The sequence below is a fragment of the Ailuropoda melanoleuca genome, chromosome 15, assembly GCF_002007445.2.
Source record: "Ailuropoda melanoleuca isolate Jingjing chromosome 15, ASM200744v2, whole genome shotgun sequence".
Taxonomy (NCBI): Eukaryota; Metazoa; Chordata; class Mammalia; order Carnivora; family Ursidae; genus Ailuropoda; species Ailuropoda melanoleuca.
Window position 1 is genome coordinate 85,731,960 of NC_048232.1, and position 22,703 is coordinate 85,754,662.

A 22,703-nucleotide genomic window follows, 5' to 3' on the forward strand; every position below is an offset into this window, starting at 1 on the left:
TGTCTAATCCTGCACTCCCTTCTAGAATGTCCAGTATTGTGAAATTATACGGACCAAGTATGAGGCTGTTCTTGGTCTTATTGTATTTTCCCCTTACATGCGGGGAAGCAGCCCAGGCATTCCCGCCAACACGTCCTGTGGTTTATCTACTACAGTAACCGACTCAATGCAATTCCTGCTCTTTCTCCCCAATCCTGAGCCTTCCCCATCTGGGCTGATGTAACGCCTTTCTTCCAGGTGCTCAGGCCAAAACCTTAGAAGCCATCCTGGATTCTCTCTCTCAACCCGACACCTAATCTGGTGGGAAATCCTGTTGGCTTTACCTCAAAGACACATCCAGCATCTGACCTCTGGTCACCGGCTCCCCACTGCCCATCTCGCTCGGAGCCACCAGCCTCTCCCCCCGGGGCCACTGCAGCCTCCTCCCCACCTCCTTGCTTCTGCCCACCCCTGCAGCACCCACTCCACCCACAGCTTCTACTCAACACACAGAATCCACAGGGCTCTCTTTAAGGAGGCATGCTGCCCATGTCCCTCTTCCGCATAGACACCCACAAGGGCTCCATCCCCCTGGAGTGAAAGCCCAAGTCCTTGCTGTGCCCCCCGCGACCNCGCGACCCACCCCCACCCCCCACCAGCGTGTTTCCTGTGGCTGCCGTAAGGGGTCTACAGACTCAGTGGCTTAAAACAGCACACAGTTATTCTCTTACGGTTCTGGAGGTCAGAAGCCTGAAACAGGTCCCACTGAGCTAAAATCAGGGTGTCAGTGGCACTGAGTTCTTCCTGAGGTTCTAAGGGAGAACCCATTTCTTACCTTTTCCAGCATCTAGAGGCGCCCACACTCCTGAACCTGTGGTCCCCTCCTGCCCCTTCCCAGCCAGCAGCATCTGGTGGGCCCTTCTCAAATGGCGTCCCTAGGACACCGACCCTCTGCCTCTGCCTTCTCTGTTTACAGACCCTTGCAGTTGCCTCGGGCCCTCCTGGCCACTTCAGAATAATCCTGGCTTAAGTCAGCTGGTAAGCACCTTAATTCCATCGGCAACCCTGATTCTCCACCGCCATGTAAGGTGACACAGGTCCCGGAGATTAGGACGCGGACATCTTTGGGGAACTCCTGACCCCCCTTCCTTCTGCTCTACTCACTATCTTCAACTCGCTCAATACCTATTGTTCACTGCTTCTTGCCCATCATCCCCAACAAGAACATACACTCCACAGGGGCAGGCACCTTGTTCATTCTCAGCTCTAGAAAGACCCAGCACATAGCAGGTGTGCAGTAGACGTGCGTTGACTGAATGGACGAGTGATAACTCCAATCTCTGAGCACTCATCATGCACAAAGCCTGGTGATGGCTGCCCTAAGTACACGGTTGGGATTCTCTCAAGCCCCCCTCCCTGGAGACACCATCATCCCTCCTGCAGATGAGGCAAGAGCCTCAGCAAGGCTGGCCTTTCCTGTACCCCAAGCCGGGCAGCCCAGCCTGGGCGCAGAGCCGCAAAGTTAGGCCTCGGTTTGAAATTGGGTCTCTCCGTGTCTAATGTGAGGGTTCTTCTTAGAGCCTCAGTATCTTCAACTGTAAAAGGGGTGCAACACTTCACGCAGGACACTCAGTTGGGCCCTTGCACACAGTGGCTACCTACCATGGGTCATCTGCTTTCCTGCCCAATGAAACCCCAGCTTGCTGACATCTAGCTACCCCCATTCTTCTACCCATTTCCTGCCCCGAAGCCTCCTTATTCCTCTTTCCACCCCCCATGCCTCCCTTCCACCCAACCCCTCCCCAACCCTTCCTCACACCTCCTCCCTCCCCGCTCCAGGCCGGTGAGAGCTAAGGACCCACCTGTGGGCTTCTCTCCTGTGTCCCCACCCCAGGTTCTGCCTGGGCCACCTTCTCAGTCACCTGCCCCCTGGGAACTCTAGGCCCCTCAGGTCCAGTGGGGTTTGGGGCTTTGGGGCCCCGCTGATGGTAGCACGACCGAGAGGAGGACTCACACAGGGGTGGCTCGGAGGTTTCAACGCGGCCTTCAGGTCATGAGTGGGTGATGGTGCTGCAGACCCGCTTCCATCCACGACTTCGGAGACACTGCTGCCTCTTTGGGCCTTGACCGAGCTGTCAGCGGTCGGCGGTGTGGCCGCTTTCTCGGAGCTGAACGTGCTCAGAAAGTCCGGGTACCTCAGCCTGCCCTTGGCGTTGACGGGCATCTCGCTCCACAGTCTGTCAAACTGGCGAAGAAGCGAAAGTCAGTCCCCAGGGTGAGTGTAAGGGTCCAATGGAGTCTCCCGCGACGCCCCCAAAAAGTGGACGGGAGCCCCGAGAAGCGGATGGGAGCTAGGGAAGGCCAGCACTCACGTGGGCAGGGGTCCGAGGCCCACATCGATAAAAAAAATTGAAAAAGGAAAAAAATATACCCATTCGGCCTCCGCTGGATGGAAGCCTCCGTAAGACGAACAGCAAAGACGAGAGGATTATTCATGGCTTCCGTAGGACATTTTTTTTTTTTTTTTTTTTTTTTAAAGTTTTTTTTTTTTTTTTTTTTTTTAAAGATTTTATTTATTTATTTGACAGAGATAGAGACAGCCAGCGAGAGAGGGAACACAAGCAGGGGGAGTGGGAGAGGAAGAAGCAGGTTCCTAGCAGAGGAACCTGATGTGGGGCTCGAACCCATAACGCCGGGATCACGCCCTGAGCTGAAGGCAGACGCTTAACCGCTGTGCCACCCAGGCGCCCCCCGTAGGACATTTTTTAATTGAATTGGGCCCTTAGTGAGCAGTTGAAGGCCATTAAATGTTGTGATTAGTCACAGAGCCTGAGCTGCGGTATATAAGGACACCTTGGGAGGAAAAGCCCTGGCCCACCTCAGCCCTCTGGGGAAGCCCTGCTGGACTCATTTCTCTTCCTCCACGGCTCCCGAGTTCTGCCACCAGCCGACCAGGCGCCACCGCCCTCCGCCACTGCGCTTACAGCCGTGGTGCGTGGCCCCCAAAGACCAGTGCTGCTTCGCCACCAGCTGGAAAGGGAGGCATCTGGGAAACCGGGAGAGGCCTCTCGCTGTGGGTTGGTCCCATCTGACATCACAGGGTGCATCTGGACCACACGGGCACGGATGGAGCAAAGTGACTCCAGCATCCTACCTGAGCCACTTTTGATGACTGAGGGCTTTCGGGGAGCTAAGAAGAGGGGTAACGTACTTCTGAGTTGGTTTTTAGTGCCCCTCAGAACCGGTGGGGGTGGGGCCCCAGCCTCCAGCACGCACCAAGGGAAGCGGAGTCCCCTCCTTCCGGTGCGCCTTGGCCTTGGTCTGCGCTTCTGGCCTCTGGGGTTTCCCAAAGGAAAATGACGAGAGACTCTACCAACTCTATTTGAGATTCCGGAAATGAAGCACTGAGGGGTGGGGAAGAGACAGGGAATGTTCCAGGCTCCGAGTGGGGAAACAGGTTTAGTTTGGGACAATATTCTTGATTACTGTTTTTTTTAGTAATTTTTTATTATATTGTTAGTCACCATACAGTACATCCCTAGTTTTTGATGTCAAGTTCCATGATTCATTACTTGCGTATAACACCCAGTGCACCCAGGCATACGTGCCCTCCTTACTACCCATCACCGGTCTATCCCATTCCCCCACCCCCCTCCCCTCTGAAGCCCTCAGTTTGTTTCCCAGAGTCCGTAGTCTCTCATGGTTCATCCCCCCTTCTGTTTACCCCCCCTTTCTTCTTCCCTTTCTTCTCCCCTTTCTTCTCCTACCAATCTTCCTACTTCTTATGTTCCATAGATGAGTGAAACCATACGATAATTGTCCTTCTCTGCTTGACTTATTTTGCTTAGCATTATCTCCTCCAGTCCCGTCCATGTTGCAGCAAATGTTGAGAAATCGTTCTTTCTGATAGCTGAGTAATATTCCATTGTATATATGGACCACAGCTTCTTAATCCAGTCATCTGTTGAAGGGCATCTCGGCTCCTTCCATGATTTAGCTATTGTGGACAATGCTGCTATGAACATTGGGGTGCATATGGCCCTTCTCTTTACTACGTCTGTATCTTTGGGGTAAACACCCAGTAGTGCAATGGCTGGGTCATAGGGTAGTTCAATTTTTAACTTTTTAAGGGACCTCCACACTGTTTTCCAGAGTGGCTGTACCAACTTGCATTCCCACCAACAATGTAGGAGGGATCCCCTTTCTCCACATCCTCTCCAACAATTGTTGTTTCTTGCCTTGTCTATCTTTGCCATTCTAACTGGCGTAAGGTGGTATCTCAGTGTGGTTTTGATTTGAATTTCCCTGATGACTAATGATTTTGAACATCTTTTCATGTGTCTGTTAGCCATTTGTATGTCTTCATTGGAAAAGTGTCAGTTCGTATCTTCTGCCCATTTTTTGTTTTATTTGTTTCTCGTGTATTGAGTTTGAGAAGTTGTTTATAGATCTTGGATACAGTCTTTTATCTGTAGTGTCATTTGCAAATATCTTCTCCCATTCCATGGGCTGCCTCTTAGTTTTTTTGACTGTTTCCTTGGCTGTGCAGAAGCTTTTTATCTTGNTATCTTGATGAAGTCCCACAAGTTCATTTTTTCTTTCGTCTCTCTTGCCTTTGGAGATGTGTCATGAAAAAGGTTGCTCTGGCCTCTTGATTACTGTTTTAAACTTTTTATTTCAAAAGAATTGTAGATTTGCAGGAAGTTGCCAGGATGGCTCTAAGAGGTCCCTGCGTGGGAGCAAGAGATCTTGAGAAAGTGGCCACATGGTCTTGGAGAGACTTCGCCATCACCAAGGGCAGTAGCCACTCCCTAACAGGAAGAGGACCTGCTACTGGTCTCCCTTCGGGAAAGTTCTCCCAAACCCCCAGGGATGGATGACCGGCACTCTTCTCTGCCTTCCCCCCTTGTGCTGAAGCCACCTCCGCAGGCGACGTCCTGCCTGGTCCTGGAGCTCTCTGAAGGTCGTCTGAGATTCATCTTTAAATGCCGAACGTCTCACGAAGGGGCTGGCACACAGCAGGTGCTCTAGACGTATTTGCTCAACTGCCGAAAGTCCTAAAAAACTCACATAAGACTGATCGGACAATGGTAAGACCCTTTAAAAATGAAGATGGACCGACAGCACGAAGCCATATTGTAATTCCATTCCTCATGAAGGGCTTTCAGCAAGCAGAGAAACATGTGGCCGGCTCTCCCGCACTCCTGTGTTAGCAACGTTGGGGAGGAAGGAGGACAAAGGCCATGTTATCAAGGGTGAATACAAAGGGTGTGAATGCTTAAGGATGCGGTGAAAACCTGAAGCAAGGGAGTGAGGACACTGACAAAACCACTAAGGACAACAGTGGTGTCTCCTGGTCCGGCAGGAGGGGCAGAGATGGACCAACTCCCAATTAAATCTTGTGGTACAAGTGAAAGTCAAGGCACGATCATGGAAATCCTCTCTGCACCATGAAGGGCAGAATGAACACTGGGGACGGACGTGGAATTGGGTGGGTGGGAAACGGAAGCCCACACATGGCCCCTCAATCCTGATAGATCATCACACCCCAGCACGCAGATCGGGACTAAAGATGTGGCCCAGGACGGAGGCCGGTGGGGCCTGCGGGGACCAGAGAGGCATCAAGAAGACTGGAAACAGGCACCATGAGAGTGCATTCTGAAATTACAGGCCCGTGAGCTGGGCATGAAACCCAGGCAAAATTCTGGTGGTTTGTGAACAAGTTGACAGCGAGTAAGTTTCCATGTCCTGGTGGCAGATTGTGCACTTACTGAAATGTCCCCTTCAAATGCAGAGTACTTTCTACCTCTGAACACTTAAACGTATCTGACTTTGGGGTCCGCTTCTGTGATGGGGAAAGCTGCCAGAGAACGCCGCTCCCCTCCTAACCACAAGGGAAAGTCGAATATCTACAAAATCAGAACCGTGCTAGAGTCCGTCAGAGAGCGGAGGCTCCAGGGAGCCACGGGGACTGAATGCCACGGAGCCCCCAGTCTCCAAGACAGCCAGACACCCCAGCTCTCGTGCCTGGCAGAGCTCGGGAAGAAATCGGCTAAAATGTTCACAGATTCGTCCAGGGCAAGTGAGGGCTGGCGCGTGAGCCTGCAATGAGTGGGAGGCCCAGACACGGAAAGCTCCCGCTCACACGCTCTCCTCCATTGTCTGTAGACAACGCACAGGACGGGATAGACGTGCAAGGCTACTCGCTTCTCCAGAGCCTCCTCTCGTGGGAAGTGAAAGCCTGAAGCCGCTGGGGGAGGCGTAGCAAACCCTTTCAAGACCAGGATCCCAGGGGCGGGGAGGGAAGGAAGCCCCAAACCCTTCTGCCTCTAGGGGGAGTAGGACCCCCCTCCCTCAGGGCCCAGCCACAGATGCATGGCCCCAGGGGGGAGGGTGTGAGCAGGCCTGGAGGAGAGGCAGCACCGCCATGGTGTGCATCTATACAAAGCGAGGTAAGAGGTCCGTTACCCCTGCAGAGGAATGGGAAACTCCCCTGCCGGACAGACAAGGTGGAGTCTGACTGCCACAGAGGGCGTCTTGAGGGGCAGAAACGTGGAAAAGGTGCTGCCCCTGAGGCCCAGGGGCACAGGCCCTGCCTAAACCAGGCTGGACCAGGCATGCCAAGATATACCACCACCCTGCACAAGCCTGGCACTGAGTACTAAGCACCAAGAGCAGGGGAGACACCATCCTGTGGCCCAGATGGCTAGGGGCCGCTGGCTGCTGAGACAGAGTAGGAATATTCAGTGGCCACGTGGCACCCCGGGCCCACACCCCACACACAGTGACGCCGCCTCTGCTGGGGGAGTCTGATGCCTGTGCACCAGGCATCCTCAGGGTAAGGGCAGCAATAACAAACGCAAACAAAGCTCAAGGACAAGGGAGCCCAGAGAGGTTGAGTAACTTGTCCAAGGTCACACAGCTGGACAAGTGCAGAAGCAGCATTGAACCCAGGTCCGCCTGCCTGAAGGTTTGTTTGCTCTTTGCCTGCGTGCTTCTCACCTCCTAGAGGTGTCTGTTTAGGAAACACCACATCTGAAATGTTCAGAAATGTCGAATGGTTCCTTTCCCTAACATAGCCACAAATAGAGCCAAGTTCTCACACAGTCACCAGGACTGATCTAAATTGCCTGACCAGGAGAGGCTCTCTCCGTGGGTCCCTATCGCCTTTTATAACACACGTAGTGCAGAGCCACGGAGAGCCATCCGTTTCCGACTCCATCCGCTCGGAAGGTCTCTCTCCTTTTCTGAAAGGTTAATTACACCAACAGGTTTCAAAAGATGTACGTTTGCCCTGCTTGCAGGGCTCTGTAAGTCAAGAAAGCTGACCTCTCAGATTCATGATGGTTGGATTTTTTATTTTTAGGAGGAGCAAGTTTTTATAATGCAGATAAACCAAGACACGAGATCTCTACTCGGATGCTGGTTAACATGGTTGGAACTGTCCCAGCATCTTCGGGGAACCCTTCTGAGTAATGGCAAGCGAGGTCCAGACACTGTAGAGGTGCCAAATTACCTCTGTGTCTCCCGGTACAGACACTGTACCACCCAACCAAGAAGGTCACAGTACATGACTCACGCAAGGAGAAAACACGTGGATCTCTGTGGCTTTGGCTTCCTGTTTGCCAGCCTATATCCAGAAGCACCCTTCCCAAATAGAGCACAATTTTTGCTAATCATCCCCCAACTTAAACCGTGGTACTTATGCCAGACTTTGATGCCCTCGATGATACAGACTATATTTGAGATGTGTCTGCGTATTTTTAGAACGCAGCATTTAAAAATAGGTGCTTGATTTTGCTGGAGAGGCGGGGGGCTTGATGTGCTGGGGATATGGAAGCTTCTTAGTGGATGATTAAAATCCAATTCTCTGTTATACATGCAGATACGCCAGCATGTCATTAATGTATATCGATAATTAGAGTGAAATTTTATTCATTTAGGTGGAATGAAAAATCTTTATTAGTAAAACCTTTGTTAGTTGGCCCCATAGAATAATAAATGCAACTGGATTAATTTTAAAGGTTTGTATCCATTTATAGTCATAGAGAGAAGTATTTGCAAATAGCGATCTCACTCAGCTTTGATGATCTATGGGACTGAACTGTTGGGGAAAAGCGCTTAAATTTGCTTAGCAAAAATGATCATAATGCTTTAAAAAAGTGGTATTTTAGGAAAGTGAAATCTGATGCTCATATTATTATTAATGAATTCATTCTGTAGGGTGGTGAGTTCAGAGGCCTGAGTGGGGCGGGGGGGCGGGTGTGATGATCGCCCCTTCCCGTGAATGCTCTTCGTCCTTAATCCTGAAACCTCAGAAAATGAGGCCTCAGGGTGGAGTGACCCAACTTGGGAGCCGAGAGTGACCTTTCCACCTAGGAGCTGCGGGAAGCTTCTTGGGCTGAGCCTGAGCAGAATCAGAGGAAGGAGGGCGGTGGGGCTACTTTCGGAAGTACTTTGGGCTTCCGTTTTCGCCTGAGTTATTCTCCGGGAATAGGGCGCCGACTTGTTGGACAGTGGAGCGTGCTTGTAGCACTGCATTTTCTGTTGGGCAGGGAGCTCTGCTTCCGCACTCGGATCCCTGGTGCTCTGTGTCATCCTGGCTGTTTGGCCACTGGGCCGTGGCGGTGGAGAACGCGGACGCTACACCCGCGACACTATCCATTCACCGGGACTTGCTGCACACCTGCCCTGTGCTGGGTTCTGTTTCGGTGTTTGGGTCACAGTGAGGAACGAGCCACCCAGGAAACTGCTCCCCAAGCACTAACATTCAGTGTTATTATTGACTGGAGTTAGTAAGCAAGGCAGGCCCTCAGGATGCCATCCTGCCAGGAGGTGCTCCTGGCCTTGGAAGGTCATGGAGGACAAAGAAGCCGGCGCGACAGGTTGTCAGAGCCAAAAAGAGCACCATTCAGTTTTTGAGGAGGGATCCGCTGAGCATCTCCTCTGGGGCCTCTGTGATGGGCAGGAGGGCCTCAGAGAGGGGGTCCTGTATCCAGCCTGTGGGGTGGGCATGTCACCAGCATGCCCACGGTGGTATCCCCAGAGTTTCTGGAAGCACTGGCAGCGGAACCAAGGTGAGGCAGGGAGAGGGCAGCGGCGAGAGGTGTGTGTGTGGAGGGAGCTCCAGAGCAACTCACAGGCTCGACGTTGCCCCGTTCAGCCCCGTTCAGGTGTAGGGAGAGACTGGCTGCCTCTCTGGGTCACACGAGTCCAGGGATTATCCAGGGAAGGAAGAGGGAGCGTGGTCACTGGAGCTGAGTTTAATTTGATTTTTAAAAATAAAAGTGACATTTGCACCCTGATCGAAAAGGTGCAATTCATACTTGTTACACAAACAGAAGGCTCCTGTGAGTCTTCAGTAAGATTGAAAACAAAACAATAACAACAACAACAGCATAACAACACCCCTCAAAACCTTCAAGTATTTCCAAAATTGAGATCAGCCCTAAACTCTGGCCTGATGCTCATACAACATTGGTTAGGACGATGAACCAAATGCATTTCTTACTTGCTCATCTGTCAGAATTTGGACGTGGCGGGAACAAATGGCCCTGAATTCATCCCTGGAGGCGGTGTTCGTTTTCATGGTGTCGAAGTTCTCAAACTCCTGAGCAATCGCGTGGTAATGGGAGCCCACTGCCTTGTGGAGCCGAGCCAGCAGCTCCTGGTTTGCCGTTCCCTTGGAAGACGTGGGCGGCGGGCCTTTGGGCATTTTCTCAGCCCACTCAGCAGCAGTCTGGGGGGGAAAAAAGGAAAATTGATCCAAATAATAAATAATAAATCATCTCGTGGCTCTGGGCCCACTGCCCATGGCAGGTCCCAGGGGAGCCCCAGATTGGTGAGCAAAAGTGCCACCCAGACGTGGGTCTCAGACAGGATCCAACCAGAGGTTCAGACTTGGCTGAAGGGAAGTCTGGGCTTCCTGGCCACGGACAGGGAGCCACAGTCAGGGCCACCATGTGGGGGACATGTGGAGCTGGTCCAGAGGAAGGCAGGCCTTTATTCTCATCCATTCACTCATTCGGTCTGTCCTTTGGTTCGCTTCACAAACGCACAGCGAGTGTATTCTCTGAGGTAAGGGAGTGAACGTGTATCCAGACCGCTTTAGTTCTGGACACCAGGGTAGTGGATTTATACTCACAGCGTTAGAATCGGCAAGGTAGTTTGTGATGGCCCTCACTACACGATGTTGCAGCACCTCTGCTTGCTAAGTGTTCCCTTAAGCCCAAAACTTCGAGGCCCATGGGGATCTAATCCTGGCAAGTGCAGAATTTTTGGGGTTGGAGGCTGAGTGGGGCAGTGGAGTAGGCCCTTGGAGCCCTGGCATTCTGAACCTCTCCCCGAGCAGTCAGGGAGCCAAGGTCAGGGCCTCATGGCGCTGTCCATGGTGCCTGGGAGCCCGCAGGAGGGCGAGCCACAGCCTGGGCTCAGGGGCCTCTTTCTGCAGGAAGGAGGAACGGGCTGTGGGGAAAGAGGGGGAAGAGAAGACCTTCTTACTGGATGTATAGGCTATGTGCTGGTGAGAGGCCCAGGCAGGGTGGGCAGGGAGGAGCCTGGGGAGGACCGCAGCCCGTGTTCCACACATGCTGATGACCACCATGGTGGACCAGTGGGACAGCAGGAATAGCAGACAAGGAAGTTACTTAGTGATCACCAGCTGATGCTAAGATGACAAGGGTCTCTGTTCACCCTGGGGCCAGTGAGGAGGACAGACTTAGCTCGCAATGAAGCCAGACTTGGGAGACTGGGGCTCAAAGGGCAGCTGCATCCTGAGCCTTCTGCGAGGGGACAGGGCTCAGGGGGAGTGGGCAGGCCCAGGGAAGCAGCCCTGACATCCACCTCTTTGCTGCAAGCAGAAAAAGGTCCCCCAAACCAGACCTGTGGTTGCTGCCTCAGCGGTTCAGCTCCTAAAGTTTGAGGAAGGCGTGAGGCTGTGGGATGGGAGGGGACGCCGGGCTTTGTGGGAACGCACGGGTGATGATGCATGAGAGCTGCCTCCCGACCAGGGTGAATTCTGAAATCTGCTGCATTTCCTCCATCAAAACCTGTCATGACTGTAGCTGTGACTTCTCTCATGATGCAACACTGTGCTGAGACCTTTACAAGATTTTCATGTTAATCCAAACTAGTATTAAAATCTGGTCATGTCTCATGAAAAAAATGCTCCACGTCACTTGTCGTCAGGGAAACACAAATCAAAACCATAATGAGATACCACCTCATACCAGTCAGAATGGCTAAAATTAACAAGACAGGCAACAACAAGTGTTGACGAGGTTGTGGAGAAAGAGGAACCCTCGTGAACTGTTGGTGGGAATGCAAGCCGGTGCAGCCACTGTAGAAAACAGTATGGAGATTCCTCAAGATGTTAAAAATAGAGCTACCCTCCGACCCAGTGATTGCACTACTAGATATTTACCCCAAAGATACGAATGAATTGATCCAAAGGGGCACCTGCACCCCAATGTTCATAGCAGCAATGTCCACAATAGCTAAACTGTAGAAGGAGCTGAGATGTCCATCGACAGATAAATGGATAAAGAAGATGTGGTCCACATATACAATGGAATATTACTCAGTCATCAGAAAGAATGAATACTTAACATTTATATTCACGTGGATGGAACTGGAGGGTATTATGCTGAGTGGATAAGTCAATCAGAGAAAGACAATTATCATATGGTTTCACTCATACGTGGAATACAAGAAACAGTGCAAAGGATCCTAGGGGAAGGGAGGGGTAACTGAACGGGAAGAAATCAGAGAGGAAGACAAACCATAAGAAATTCCGGACTCTGGGGAACAAACTGAGGGTTGCTGGAGGGGAGGTGGGTGGGGGAATGGGGTAACTGGGTGATGGGCATTAAGGAGGGCACTTGATGTGATGAGCACTGGGTGTTATATGCAACTGATAAATTACTGAACACTACATCTGAGACTAATGATGTACTGTATGTTGGCTAATCGAATTTAAATAAAAAAAAATCTTGGTCATGTCTCATTTTCAACAATTCCACAGCAATATATGTACTCTGTGTTACTGTCCTTCAGGTCAGAGCATGTGTTACTTTATGAAGTTGCATCAAACACAGGATGCTCTTGGAAATACCCTCAAAACCGTGATCCCACACACTCGGACCACAGCCTGTCTCATCTTCAACCACCAAAACGTCAACAGAAGCTTTTAAATACGTCCACTTGGAGCCATCGAAAGCAAGTGAATGCCTTTCTTTTCCCGTTCTAGAAAATGAAACTGCCTTACTGGCAGATGTGATACATTTCCAAACAGTTACAGCTCACCTCCCATAGCTAAGCACATGGCTGTTTCCCTAAACATTCCAAGGAATGTTGGCGTTCAGAGAGCAAAGGAGCCTCCTCCGGAAGGAGAGTCGCGCTCAAAGTCCGTCCTGACACTTGGCGCTCCTTTGTGCCCTGAGAAGGATGGGCCCCCAGGGGACACAGCTGGGAAGAACACAGGTGGACAAGTCTAGCACAGGAAGGTGGGAGGTTTGGGTCTGAGGCTAGACTCTGCCTCCAATACGTTGTGTGGCCCCATGCAAGCCGCTAGCCCCCTTCCCCCTTGGTTTCCTCATCTACCCAGGAGGAATAAGGAAGGGCTGACGTGAGACGGTATATGTAAGTGCTCTTTGAAAGTTTTAAAACACAAAACAAATTGGAAATCCTCTCATTCTACCAACAGATATGGAAGAATTCTCACGACTTTGATTATGCAACCCTGGGTTAATATGGTTTCAACTCCAGAGGAAATTGAATCATTTTTAAGCAAATAGAGATTATTAAATTTAACTTGAGTATTAGAAAGGCCTGAATAGGACCTAGAAATGGAAAAGGCTGTTAAAAGATCTATCATCTATTATTAAAAAGGTGCCAAACCTAGCTGATTTTAAGGGTAAGCTGTATCTCACTTTAAAGCAATAAATAATTTTTACGTTAGTCAAATTATTCCAGAACACAGAAAGGAATATATACTTTTCCAACTCATTATATATATTTCCCTAATACCAAAATGTGATAAGCACTTCAAATAAAAAATATAAACCAACCTAATTTATGGACACTAATGTGAAGACATTAAAACATTTTTAAAAAGACCATTAGGAATATATAGAACCATTATTTTATTTTTTTTTAAGATTTTATTTATTCATTTGACAGAGAGACAGCCAGTGAGAGAGGGAACACAAGCAGGGGGAGTGGGAGAGCAAGAAACAGGCTCCCAGCGGAGGAGCCTGATGTGGGGCTCGATCCCATAACGCCGGGATCACGCCCTGAGCCGAAGGCAGACGCTTAACCGCTGTGCCACTCAGGCGCCCCAGAACCAGTATTTTTAAATCAAAAATCAACTAGGGTTTACTCTAAGTATAAGAATCCTTCAAGAATTAGCAGACCTTTCAGTTCCTTACATTAGGTCACGTACTGACAGATGGCAAAAAGGCATTTAACAAAATCCAGAAGCGATTCCTGATAGAAATGGTGCACGCTCGAATACAATAGCTACGCCACATAGAAATAAAAAGAAGATCCTTACGTAATACTCTCTCCCTAAATGAGAGTATTAGCCAGACACCGTCTGCAAGCATATTAAATGGGTAACATAGTAAAGCATTAAGTCTGAAACAAGATAGGCACACTCAACTGTCAGTTCTACTATTCACATTTTTAGAGGCTCCAGCTTTCGAAATAAGACAAGAAGATGAAATAAACTGTATGAATGTTGAAAAACGAGATTCAGCATTATTTGTGGATGTGACTCTACAACTAGAAAATCTCAAGACAGTGAGGAAAGTGGCTGGAATAAAGCCAAAAATACAAAACAGCAATATCATTTTTTGGGTGGTAATTGTAACTCATTAGAAATTGCATTGTGAGGGGCGCCTGGGTGGCTCAGTCATTAAGCGTCTGCCTTCAGCTCAGGTCATGATCCCAGAGTCCTGGGATCAAGCCCCGCATTGGGCTCCTTACTCAGAGGGAAGCCTGCTTCTCTCTCTCCCACTCCCCCTGCTTGTGTTCCCTCTCTCTCTGTCAAATAAATAGAATAAATAAAATCTTAAAAAAAAAAACTGTATTGTGAAAACACTGGTGACAAGCTCTTGAATACCTTGGGATAAATTTCATATGAAAGCTTAAGACCTACACAGAGACAGCTGTGCACATTCGACAGAGTGGCTGTCAAAGCAAGGCTGGAATACAGAGGGACGTGTACTATGATCCCAGATGTGAAGACTCCATCTCGAAAGATCTCAAATCATAAAATTAGTAAAATCTTAATAAAATATCAATGGATATTTGGGAGAACCATCAGACATATGGACATTAAAGTTGATACAGAGAAATAAATATAGGAGAATTGCCATGAAATTCTTGGGAAAGCCTAGTGATGAAGTTTTTGACTGCCAGATAACAACATGCTATAAACATGATATAACCAGAGGCGTGCAGCTTGGTCTAGAAACATGCAAGAAAGTCAGTGGTCACCTGCTTACGTTGTTACTGGGTGAGAAAAGGCCTCTAACTGTGGCCGAGCCACGACACTACTGAAATAGCAGGGAACAGTGTGGTTGACTCCAAGACAGCTTTGGGTTGGAGGGACCTCGTAAACAAGAAAGAACATCCAAGTTTCATAGAGGAAAGTTTTTTCTCCTCCCTTGACTCATCAGCTTCAAACCACGGTCCTCCAAGGTCTCCACCTTGGCAAATGGGGACTGTCCTTCCAGTAACTTAGGCCTGGAGTCACCGATGAAATATCTACCACCACTTCCAAACCATCCACAGATCCCAGTGGCTCTGCTTTCACAGTGCGTATCTGGAAGCTGACTGCCCCATCTTCACCTGGCCCAGGCCACCATTGTCCCTTACACCAAGTACAGCAACTGTCTCTCTGCGTCCACGTGCGTTCATTTTCCTCCGAGGATGATGTTTTTAAAGTATATATATATATATATATATATATATATATATATATATATACACACACACACACACACACACACACAAGTATTAACACTTGCTCTCCCGATGGAGGGATAAGCAAGGGCAGAACCATAATCACAGAGCCATAGTCATTTTCCTCTGAGGATGATGTTTTTACAGTGCAAGTCAGATCAAGCAAACCTCTCAAAAGGCTTTCACAGATCGCCCAGAGTAATAGGCAGAGCTTCACAATGGCCCTCTCCAGCACCCCCAACACTCTCTGACCTCACTTTGTGACTCTCTTCGTTGTTCACTCTGCTCAGAGCCACCAAGCCTCCGGCTTTTTTTCAAACACACCAAGTGCCTTTCTGCCTCAGGGCCTTTGCACTTGCTGTTCTCACATATCCTTCAGGGTTTTTAGAACATGCCTGAGCCATACTCCACATTCCCTCCCTTTCCCTTGTCCTTGCTTGTGTTCTGTAGTGCTTATCACTCTCTGATTCCCTATATGTTTACTCCTTAACTGTCTTCCTTACCCTAACAGAAGATAAACTTCATGAAGGCAAGGACTCTAGTCTTTTATTCACTGCTGAATTCCCAAGTGTTTAGCACAGGCCTGGCACACAGTGGGGTCTTGTTCAAAGAAAGAGTGAATAAACAATGCATCCATACAATGGAAAAATATCACAACCAATAAAATGAATGAAGTGGCAGGATCCTTGGATTCTGCTCTGGGCAGTTGTCCTGGATCTATGTTAAAAAGCTCTGAACTTGTCAAAATGCAAAGAAATGGAAATGAAAATAAGATTAGATTTTTTCTTCAAACTGGCAAATTTCTGATTGAAGATATCATTGCTGGAATAGATGGAATAACATATATGAAGCCATAAAAAGTTCCTATCCTTTGACTTAGTACCTCTCCTTCTAGGACTCTCCTTCAGGAAACAAACTAGGTGAGCTCACGGAATTACAATCATTACAGGATTATTTAGAAAATTAATAAGATCTTACAAAATTGGCAACAGTTTGGATGTCTGACAGCACGGAAACAGTTAAAAAGATACACTTCTTTTTAAAAGATTTTATTTATGTATTTGAGAGAGAGAGCGAGAGAGCATGTGTGCCAGTGGGAAGAGGAGCAGGAGAGGGACAGAGAATCTCAAGCAGACTCCATGCTGAGTATGGAGCCCAACGCGGGGCTCGATCTCATGACCTCGAGGTCATAACCTGAGCCAAAATCAAGAGTCAGGCATTTAACCAACTGAGGCACCCAGGTGCCCCAAGGTATGATATTTCTATAGGATGGATTACAGTGCAGCCATTTAGAATCTTTCAAGGAATAATTTAATAGTATGATAAGATGTTTGTGATGTACTAAGTGGAAAAGGATCCATAAAATAGCCCAAATGACTGTTCACGTGTGCACACGCACACGCACAAACACACATGAGTATTAACACTGGTTCCCTGGGTGGAGAGGGAAGGAAAGTAGAGTCAGGAGGGTGACTGGAGCTCTCAAGCTGGGAGAGTCAGGGGTCCTGAGGTCCAGGGTTTGGGACCGTCTGGTTGTGAGTGACGCTGGGGACAGGCTGGCCGGGGAGCCCTGCTCAGTGGGACAGCCTGGCTGTGAGTCGGACCCCTGTTCTCCACCTGTGCATGGATCTGAGTAACACCTGAATCCCAGAGCCCCGAGGGGCAGGTGAGCACCTGTGGGCACACGTGGCGCGCAATGCCCTTGTGGAGAATGAACACTCAATGCACGCCCGCGAGTACTGTCCCGAGTCTTTCACAAACACTTGTGGGATATCTGCTGCATGCCGGCACTCTTCTAGACACTGAGGAGGCAGAGGTAAGAAGTAACCCTTAAATAAGGTCTCTTCCCAGGTGGAGCCTCCAGCGGGGGAGGGAGAGACCAGAGCGATTCTAAGCGGGTTGTGCGCTCTTAGAAGGGGGCACCGTGCTGTGGACACCACAGGCCTCCCAGAGGAGGAGACGACTGAGCTGGAGGCAAAGGAAGGGCGGGTGTAAGTCAGCTGAAAACCCAGAGCCCGAGGCCATGTCCTTACTCAGCAAGGTGGGAGGTGGAGGAACGCTGGAAGTCAGGAAAGCCACAAAAGCCGGGGCCTGCAAAGTCAGCCTTCCCACAGGCCCTGAGCTGCAGACCGGGGCCCCCCACCTTCTTCCAGGCCAGGAGGGCGGGAGGCAAGGGGACACACACAGGCACTTGCCAAGGAGAACAGAAGCAGCACCATTTCCTGTCCACACACACGAGAGCGCGGGGGGAATAAAACTTCTCACGGAGGGGGTTTTGCTGCCAGTTAGAAATATTCTTTGGCCGCCTTCAAAAATAATTACTGTGCTTTCACTGCAGAAAACTTAGAAACGACAAGTACGCTGCAAAGAATAAACTGAGATCACGGATCACGCCACTCCCAGTGGCACCACGGTCATCACCTCGGTGACCAGGAGGCACCCCTGATCTGCAGGTCCCCAGAGCCCTCGGGCATGGCTGCCCTGCTCCGCACGCCACCCAGAGCACCCCCGCCCCCCAGCCCGGCCGCGGAAGGGCAGAGCCTCCTGGCTCTTCCATCAGGGCACGTAGGAGCGGAATCTGTCAGGCGCCCCGATTCTGGTTCTCGTCCTGCTTTTTGAACAAAGCCGCTCAGCCACCGCCAGCCTCACTCTGAGGCACTGAAGACGCCAGGGAAGAACAGATGGCTCTTGGTCTGGCGCTTTTGTGTCCCTGGCACTTCTCACGTGATCATTATATCTGAATGGGGAAAAAATAGTGCTTTTTCTATAACTAGAAGGAATGTTTCTCCTAATCAGAAAGGACATCACTATCTTCAGATGTAAATGTCACTTTCCGAAACTAACTAGGCTTTCCATAAAAGGCACCTTCAGGATAGGAATGATAGCTGGGACACCGAGAACCACAGGGGAGGGATCAGGTGCCGGGCGCCCACCTTCGTCCACACCGTCGTTTGGAACAGGAGCCGTGGGGCCTGCACCTCCGTGCTCCTGCCTGTGGCCTCTCAGCCAACACCTGTATGCATACCTGGCTGTTCCGGGTACTTAAAAGAAAAAAATCTTAAACACCATAGGTCTGACCCAGCTAGAGAATGACTTCTGTTGTGAAGGAATTTTCTCTCATTTGCTCTAGGGTGTTCAGAGAGCCTTGTTTTACCAAACAACTGTCCCTCTTGATGTTGCAGGGAAATAGGGACCACCGCTGCCAAGAAGAAAATTCCTGGTCCCCTTTGTGACTTTACAATGTTGGCAAAATAAATAAAAGAAACCATGTCCCAATATGGGAAGTATATAATCATCCAAGAGCCTGTGAATAACATGGAGTGCTTTTCAGTTTCAAACGTATCCGTAGATCTCATTTAGTAAAAGCAAGTCACAGTCTGACACCTGTGGTTCTAAATCCTGCCATTGCATGGAATCACCCAAGAGGCTGCTGTGGTGGGTGTGAGTTGGATGGAGGCAGCCTGGGTGGGTGGGGGTCAGAGGGAGGAGGTCTGGGGTGAGGGTCAGAGGGAGGAGATTTGGGGTAAAGGGGTGGTCAGAGAGAAGCAAGCACAGGCCTGTGCAGAATTCATCTGGAGCCCATGCCTTTGGGGAGGGCTCCTCTCCCTTCTGCAGCCTGAGGTCTTTGCCACTGTCTTTGGCTCTGACTGGGGTTTCTCCCAGTGCACACGGCTGCCAGCTGAAGAGCTGGGGAGAGCCCTGTAGGCACAGGGCCGGGATTCCCAGACCATGTCGCATCTTCCCAGCTTGGGCCAGACCTACCATCTCTAGGTGCCTCACGCCAGCACGAGAAGGGGCCTGCCTGCCGGGCTGCTGCAGGAGCACGGCTAGAGGCAGTGGCCCCGTGATTCCAAGTTCACTGGCCTGGACAGAGCACAGGGGCCAGGGGCCACACTGGTCAGGCCAAGGGTGCTGGGCCTGGAGGGACAGTCTCCCATCAACCGAGGGCTTTGGGGTTGGCCAGAACTGAATGGAGCTGAGCTCTGCCTTCTTCTTGTGATCTTGAGCAAGACATCACACCCCTCTCTGCCTCATTTCCCTCCCAGGGATAAAGCAGGGATAAAAACAAAACCAGCTCAAAGGGCAGGCCTGGGATTTCCACAAAATGACACTGCACAGTGCTTGGCCCCATGCCTGGCAAACGTAGGCTGCCATTCTTGCTGCTGCTGCTCCCGGGGGCTGTGAATCCAGATATTTCTGCCCGTGTCTGACAGACCTGGGTTTGAATCCCAGCTCCTGGTTAACACCGTTTCTATCGTGAGTCATCACAGAGGCATTCTGGGACATGCTATTGCCTGTAGGTCAAGCCACCTGCCAGGGTAGTGGCAGCCAGGTCTGAGATGTGGTCACATACCCCAGGAGCCTGGGCAAGAGCCCAGGAACACCGTGGACATTCCACAGAGCCCTGGTCTCCTGACCAGCTGCCCCGGGCTCCGATTCAGCGTGGCTGAGCCAGAGCCCTGCTCCAGGTTCCTCTGGCTGTGGCTTCAAGCAAGTCACTTCATTTCTCTGGGCGTAGGTTCTCCATTTGTAAGGCAGTGATAGCCACAGCAGTGGAAGAGAACTGGCCCGTAAGAATCATCCAGGAGAAGGCAGACACAATCAGGGAGCACAGTATCCATTTCAGGCACTGTACCAGCCCGTCTGATGTAAAGATGAATGAGCCTGTCTCTGCTGCAGGAAACTAACATCCGAGGTGGTGGGGGAAGCACCAAATGAGAAGTTTGCTGACCTAACCCACACCTGACTAAACCAAGGGCAGGGAGGGAGGGAGCAGCACGTGACGGGAGTTACGCCGACCACAAGAGCCAGCTGCAGGCAGGGCATGCTCCAGAAGGGTTAACTGAACCTGGAAGTTTGTTAGCTCACATGCTGGCTATTGTACTCTTCTTCCAACAGCTCGAAAAGGGAATGATTCCAGAAAAGAACCTTCTAGCATCCTGTCTAGTTATGTCTAGCCATAACTGTGGCTGACTTATGAAATCAGTTTGCCACCAAGTCATATCCCGAACAACTTTTCTAGGAAAAGTTATAAAAAGGATAATAGGAAGAGAGAACACAATAGAGAAGAGGTGGATTGAAGTGTCAAAAAATCCAGTAGAGCTGGAAACAGAGGTACGCATACATTGTTTCCTATGGAATACTGCGTTCAAGGCTGGTCTCCTCCACTCTCCGTGTGTCCACACCCTTTGCCGTGTGACTTTGGGGTTCCTCACACTGAAGAAGCTGGGGATATGGCTTTGGATTCAGCCACGTGACTTGCTTTGGGCAAGGGAAGTTTACCAAGTATAATGTGACTCAAGAATATAAAAAACACTAGCGTGAGTGGGCAAGCCCTCCTGTGCTGGGGGCGCTGCCTTGAGAAGAACAGGCCCCGGGCACAGCACGGGTCTGAGGAGGAGCTGAGAACACGTGGAGCAGAGATGTTCCACTCAAGCCACCTGAGCTGGGCCAGCCTGGACCAGCCACCCTACAGATGCAAAGATCAGTAGATGCTCATTGTCACGGAGGTTTGGTGGTGGTTTTTAACCTGGCGATAGCTGACCAATGCAGTTCTGAATGTCTCGTTAGTGAGAAATAAAAAGGGGTGTGCTCAGAGTACAGAGAAAGAAAGGAAGCTGTTTGGCAAAGATGGTTTTCTGGCTGTTGGTGTTCACTAATGGTGGGCACGTTGCTCAGGAACTTTGTGACCCTCCTCCTGTGGGTGGCCAAGGTGGCAGTCACATGGCTGCGAGCATGAGGACACGCAACGTGGTTTAGCAAGTCCGTTCCAGCTGTCAGATTAGAAACACGTTGGTGTATTCATTTAACTATTATGAAGGATAAAATTAGCTAATCAGATTGCATGATTTTCCCACCAAGTTTTGTTCTGAATACTTGGGGGGAGATTATATAGTTTTTCTATAATTCCTTACAGGAGAAAAAAAAAATCCTAAAACTTCGCACAGAGTAGGAGCACAGCAGGTAGCAAAACTCCTAATTAGAAATACCCACTAAAGAATTCCTCCTCTTCCTTTGAAAGAACAGTATAATTACTTCTAAGAATTGAAAAATTGCTTCATTTGATCAAATATTTTGATTAGCAAAGAAATTAATTGTACTGTATCTCCATTTGTATTTACAGTGAATAAATGAATGTTAAAAATAACAACAGCAGCAAAACTGCCTGTCAAAAAACAAAAAAAAAGGATAGAACATAAAAAATCCAGACGAAATGAAGTGATAGCTGTGTGCAAGCGTGCTGCTACTGACCTTTAGCGCCGGACCGAGAGCCCCCAGACCGAGAGCCCCCCCCGACAGCGCACTCTCATCTATCAGGAGATCTCGAGATCTGCGCGATTAGGGGATTGGTGTCTATAACCAGTGCCCTGTTTGCAGAAGCAGGGGAGTGATGCTAGGATTCCAGGCATAATCCAGGTTTCCCGGTGGCATGACAACTGCCTCGAACTGAGATCTCTTACCACGCAAGAATTCTTTCCGGCCAATGAACAACGGTCAGCCCAAAGGTCCTTCCTTCGGGAAGGCTATAACCAAGACGAGCTTCTAGTCAGCAGGGCTGGGCTACTCTCCTGCAAGCAGACAATGGAGCTCAAGACGATCTGACAGCAAAGCTATGCTCTTCCCACTCCATCATGACTCCAGCACCTACCCCATGCACGAGAATCCAAACACCTACCAATAATAAGGAGGTGACAACTCATACATATGACAAGGGCCTACCTACTGTGTATCAGGCACTGGCCCAGACACAGGGAACAGAGCAGTGGATGCAGACGGACCCCCTGCCCTGGAGGAGCTGAAGCTTTTGGAGACGCCTAAGGAAGTAAGCAGGCAGGTGAGACCTTCCGTGGGCCTGCCTCCCAGAGCCCTTCCCCCTCTGGCCTCACCCCACCGTCCCTGCCCTCTCCCCTCACCTCAAGTCATGCTAGTCATGCCACAGGGCGGGGCTTTCTCCACCTGGGTCCCTGCACACGTGGGTCCCCACACCCAGGAAGCCCCATCTCCAACATCCAGACTTAGCACAAGCTCATCAAAACTGTTTGCACCCCTCTTTGCCCTGATGAGGCAGACTAAATCCTCGGCGTCCTCCGGTTCCAAGCTCACTTCCATCCTACAGATCGACATTCACAAAGGATCTATCTGGATGCCTTTGCAAACGCCCCATTCACAAACCCTTCGGTAGCGTGAAATTGCCATAAAATGCAGAGAGATAAAGCAAACATTTGAACCCCCCCTTTGACCCTTTAATGATTCAATAAACTCATGGCTGAAGTCGTTTATGAAACTATTAAAATAAATTCTTCCACTCAAATAAATTCCACACCATATAATCACATCATTACTAAACATTAAACATTAAACATGCGCTCACTGAAGTAGGAGAGAATAAAAAAATAAATAATGGATGCAAACATTTCGGGTTTGCTCTGTTCGGAACCACGTGAAGCTCTTCCCGCATGAACGCACTTAATCCAAGTAACAGCCCCGCGGAGTGGATGTGAGGACGGCTCCCATCGGCCAGGCAGGACTTGGAGCACTCGGGCCTGCTGGCTGTGCGCTTCTAGGCGTGTAACCCCTCTGTACCTCAGTTTGCTCAACCACAAAATGCGGATAATGATGGAACCCACACCTTCAAAGACTGTTAGGAGGTTGGCCGAGTTAATGTACAGTACAGTGTGTAGGGGCTTAGACCAGTGCCTGGCTCCGGCATGTGCGCATATCACGGCGGGGGGGGGGGGGCNGGGGGGGGTGGGGGG

At 50.0% G+C, this 22,703-nt stretch overlaps 1 protein-coding gene across 1 annotated transcript in view; it reads right to left on the reverse strand.

Moving 5' to 3' along the window:
* The window catches only part of EFCAB6 (EF-hand calcium binding domain 6), a 249,820-nt gene that overhangs the window by 9,813 nt on the left and 217,304 nt on the right, over window positions 1-22,703 (reverse strand). Inside the window, exons 28-29 of the mRNA XM_034644165.1 lie at window positions 9,491-9,718; window positions 1,994-2,224 (exon numbers count right to left, since the gene is read on the reverse strand). Of these exons, the coding sequence (XP_034500056.1) occupies window positions 1,994-2,224; window positions 9,491-9,718 (459 nt within the window). The remainder of the gene's footprint in view (window positions 1-1,993; window positions 2,225-9,490; window positions 9,719-22,703) is intronic.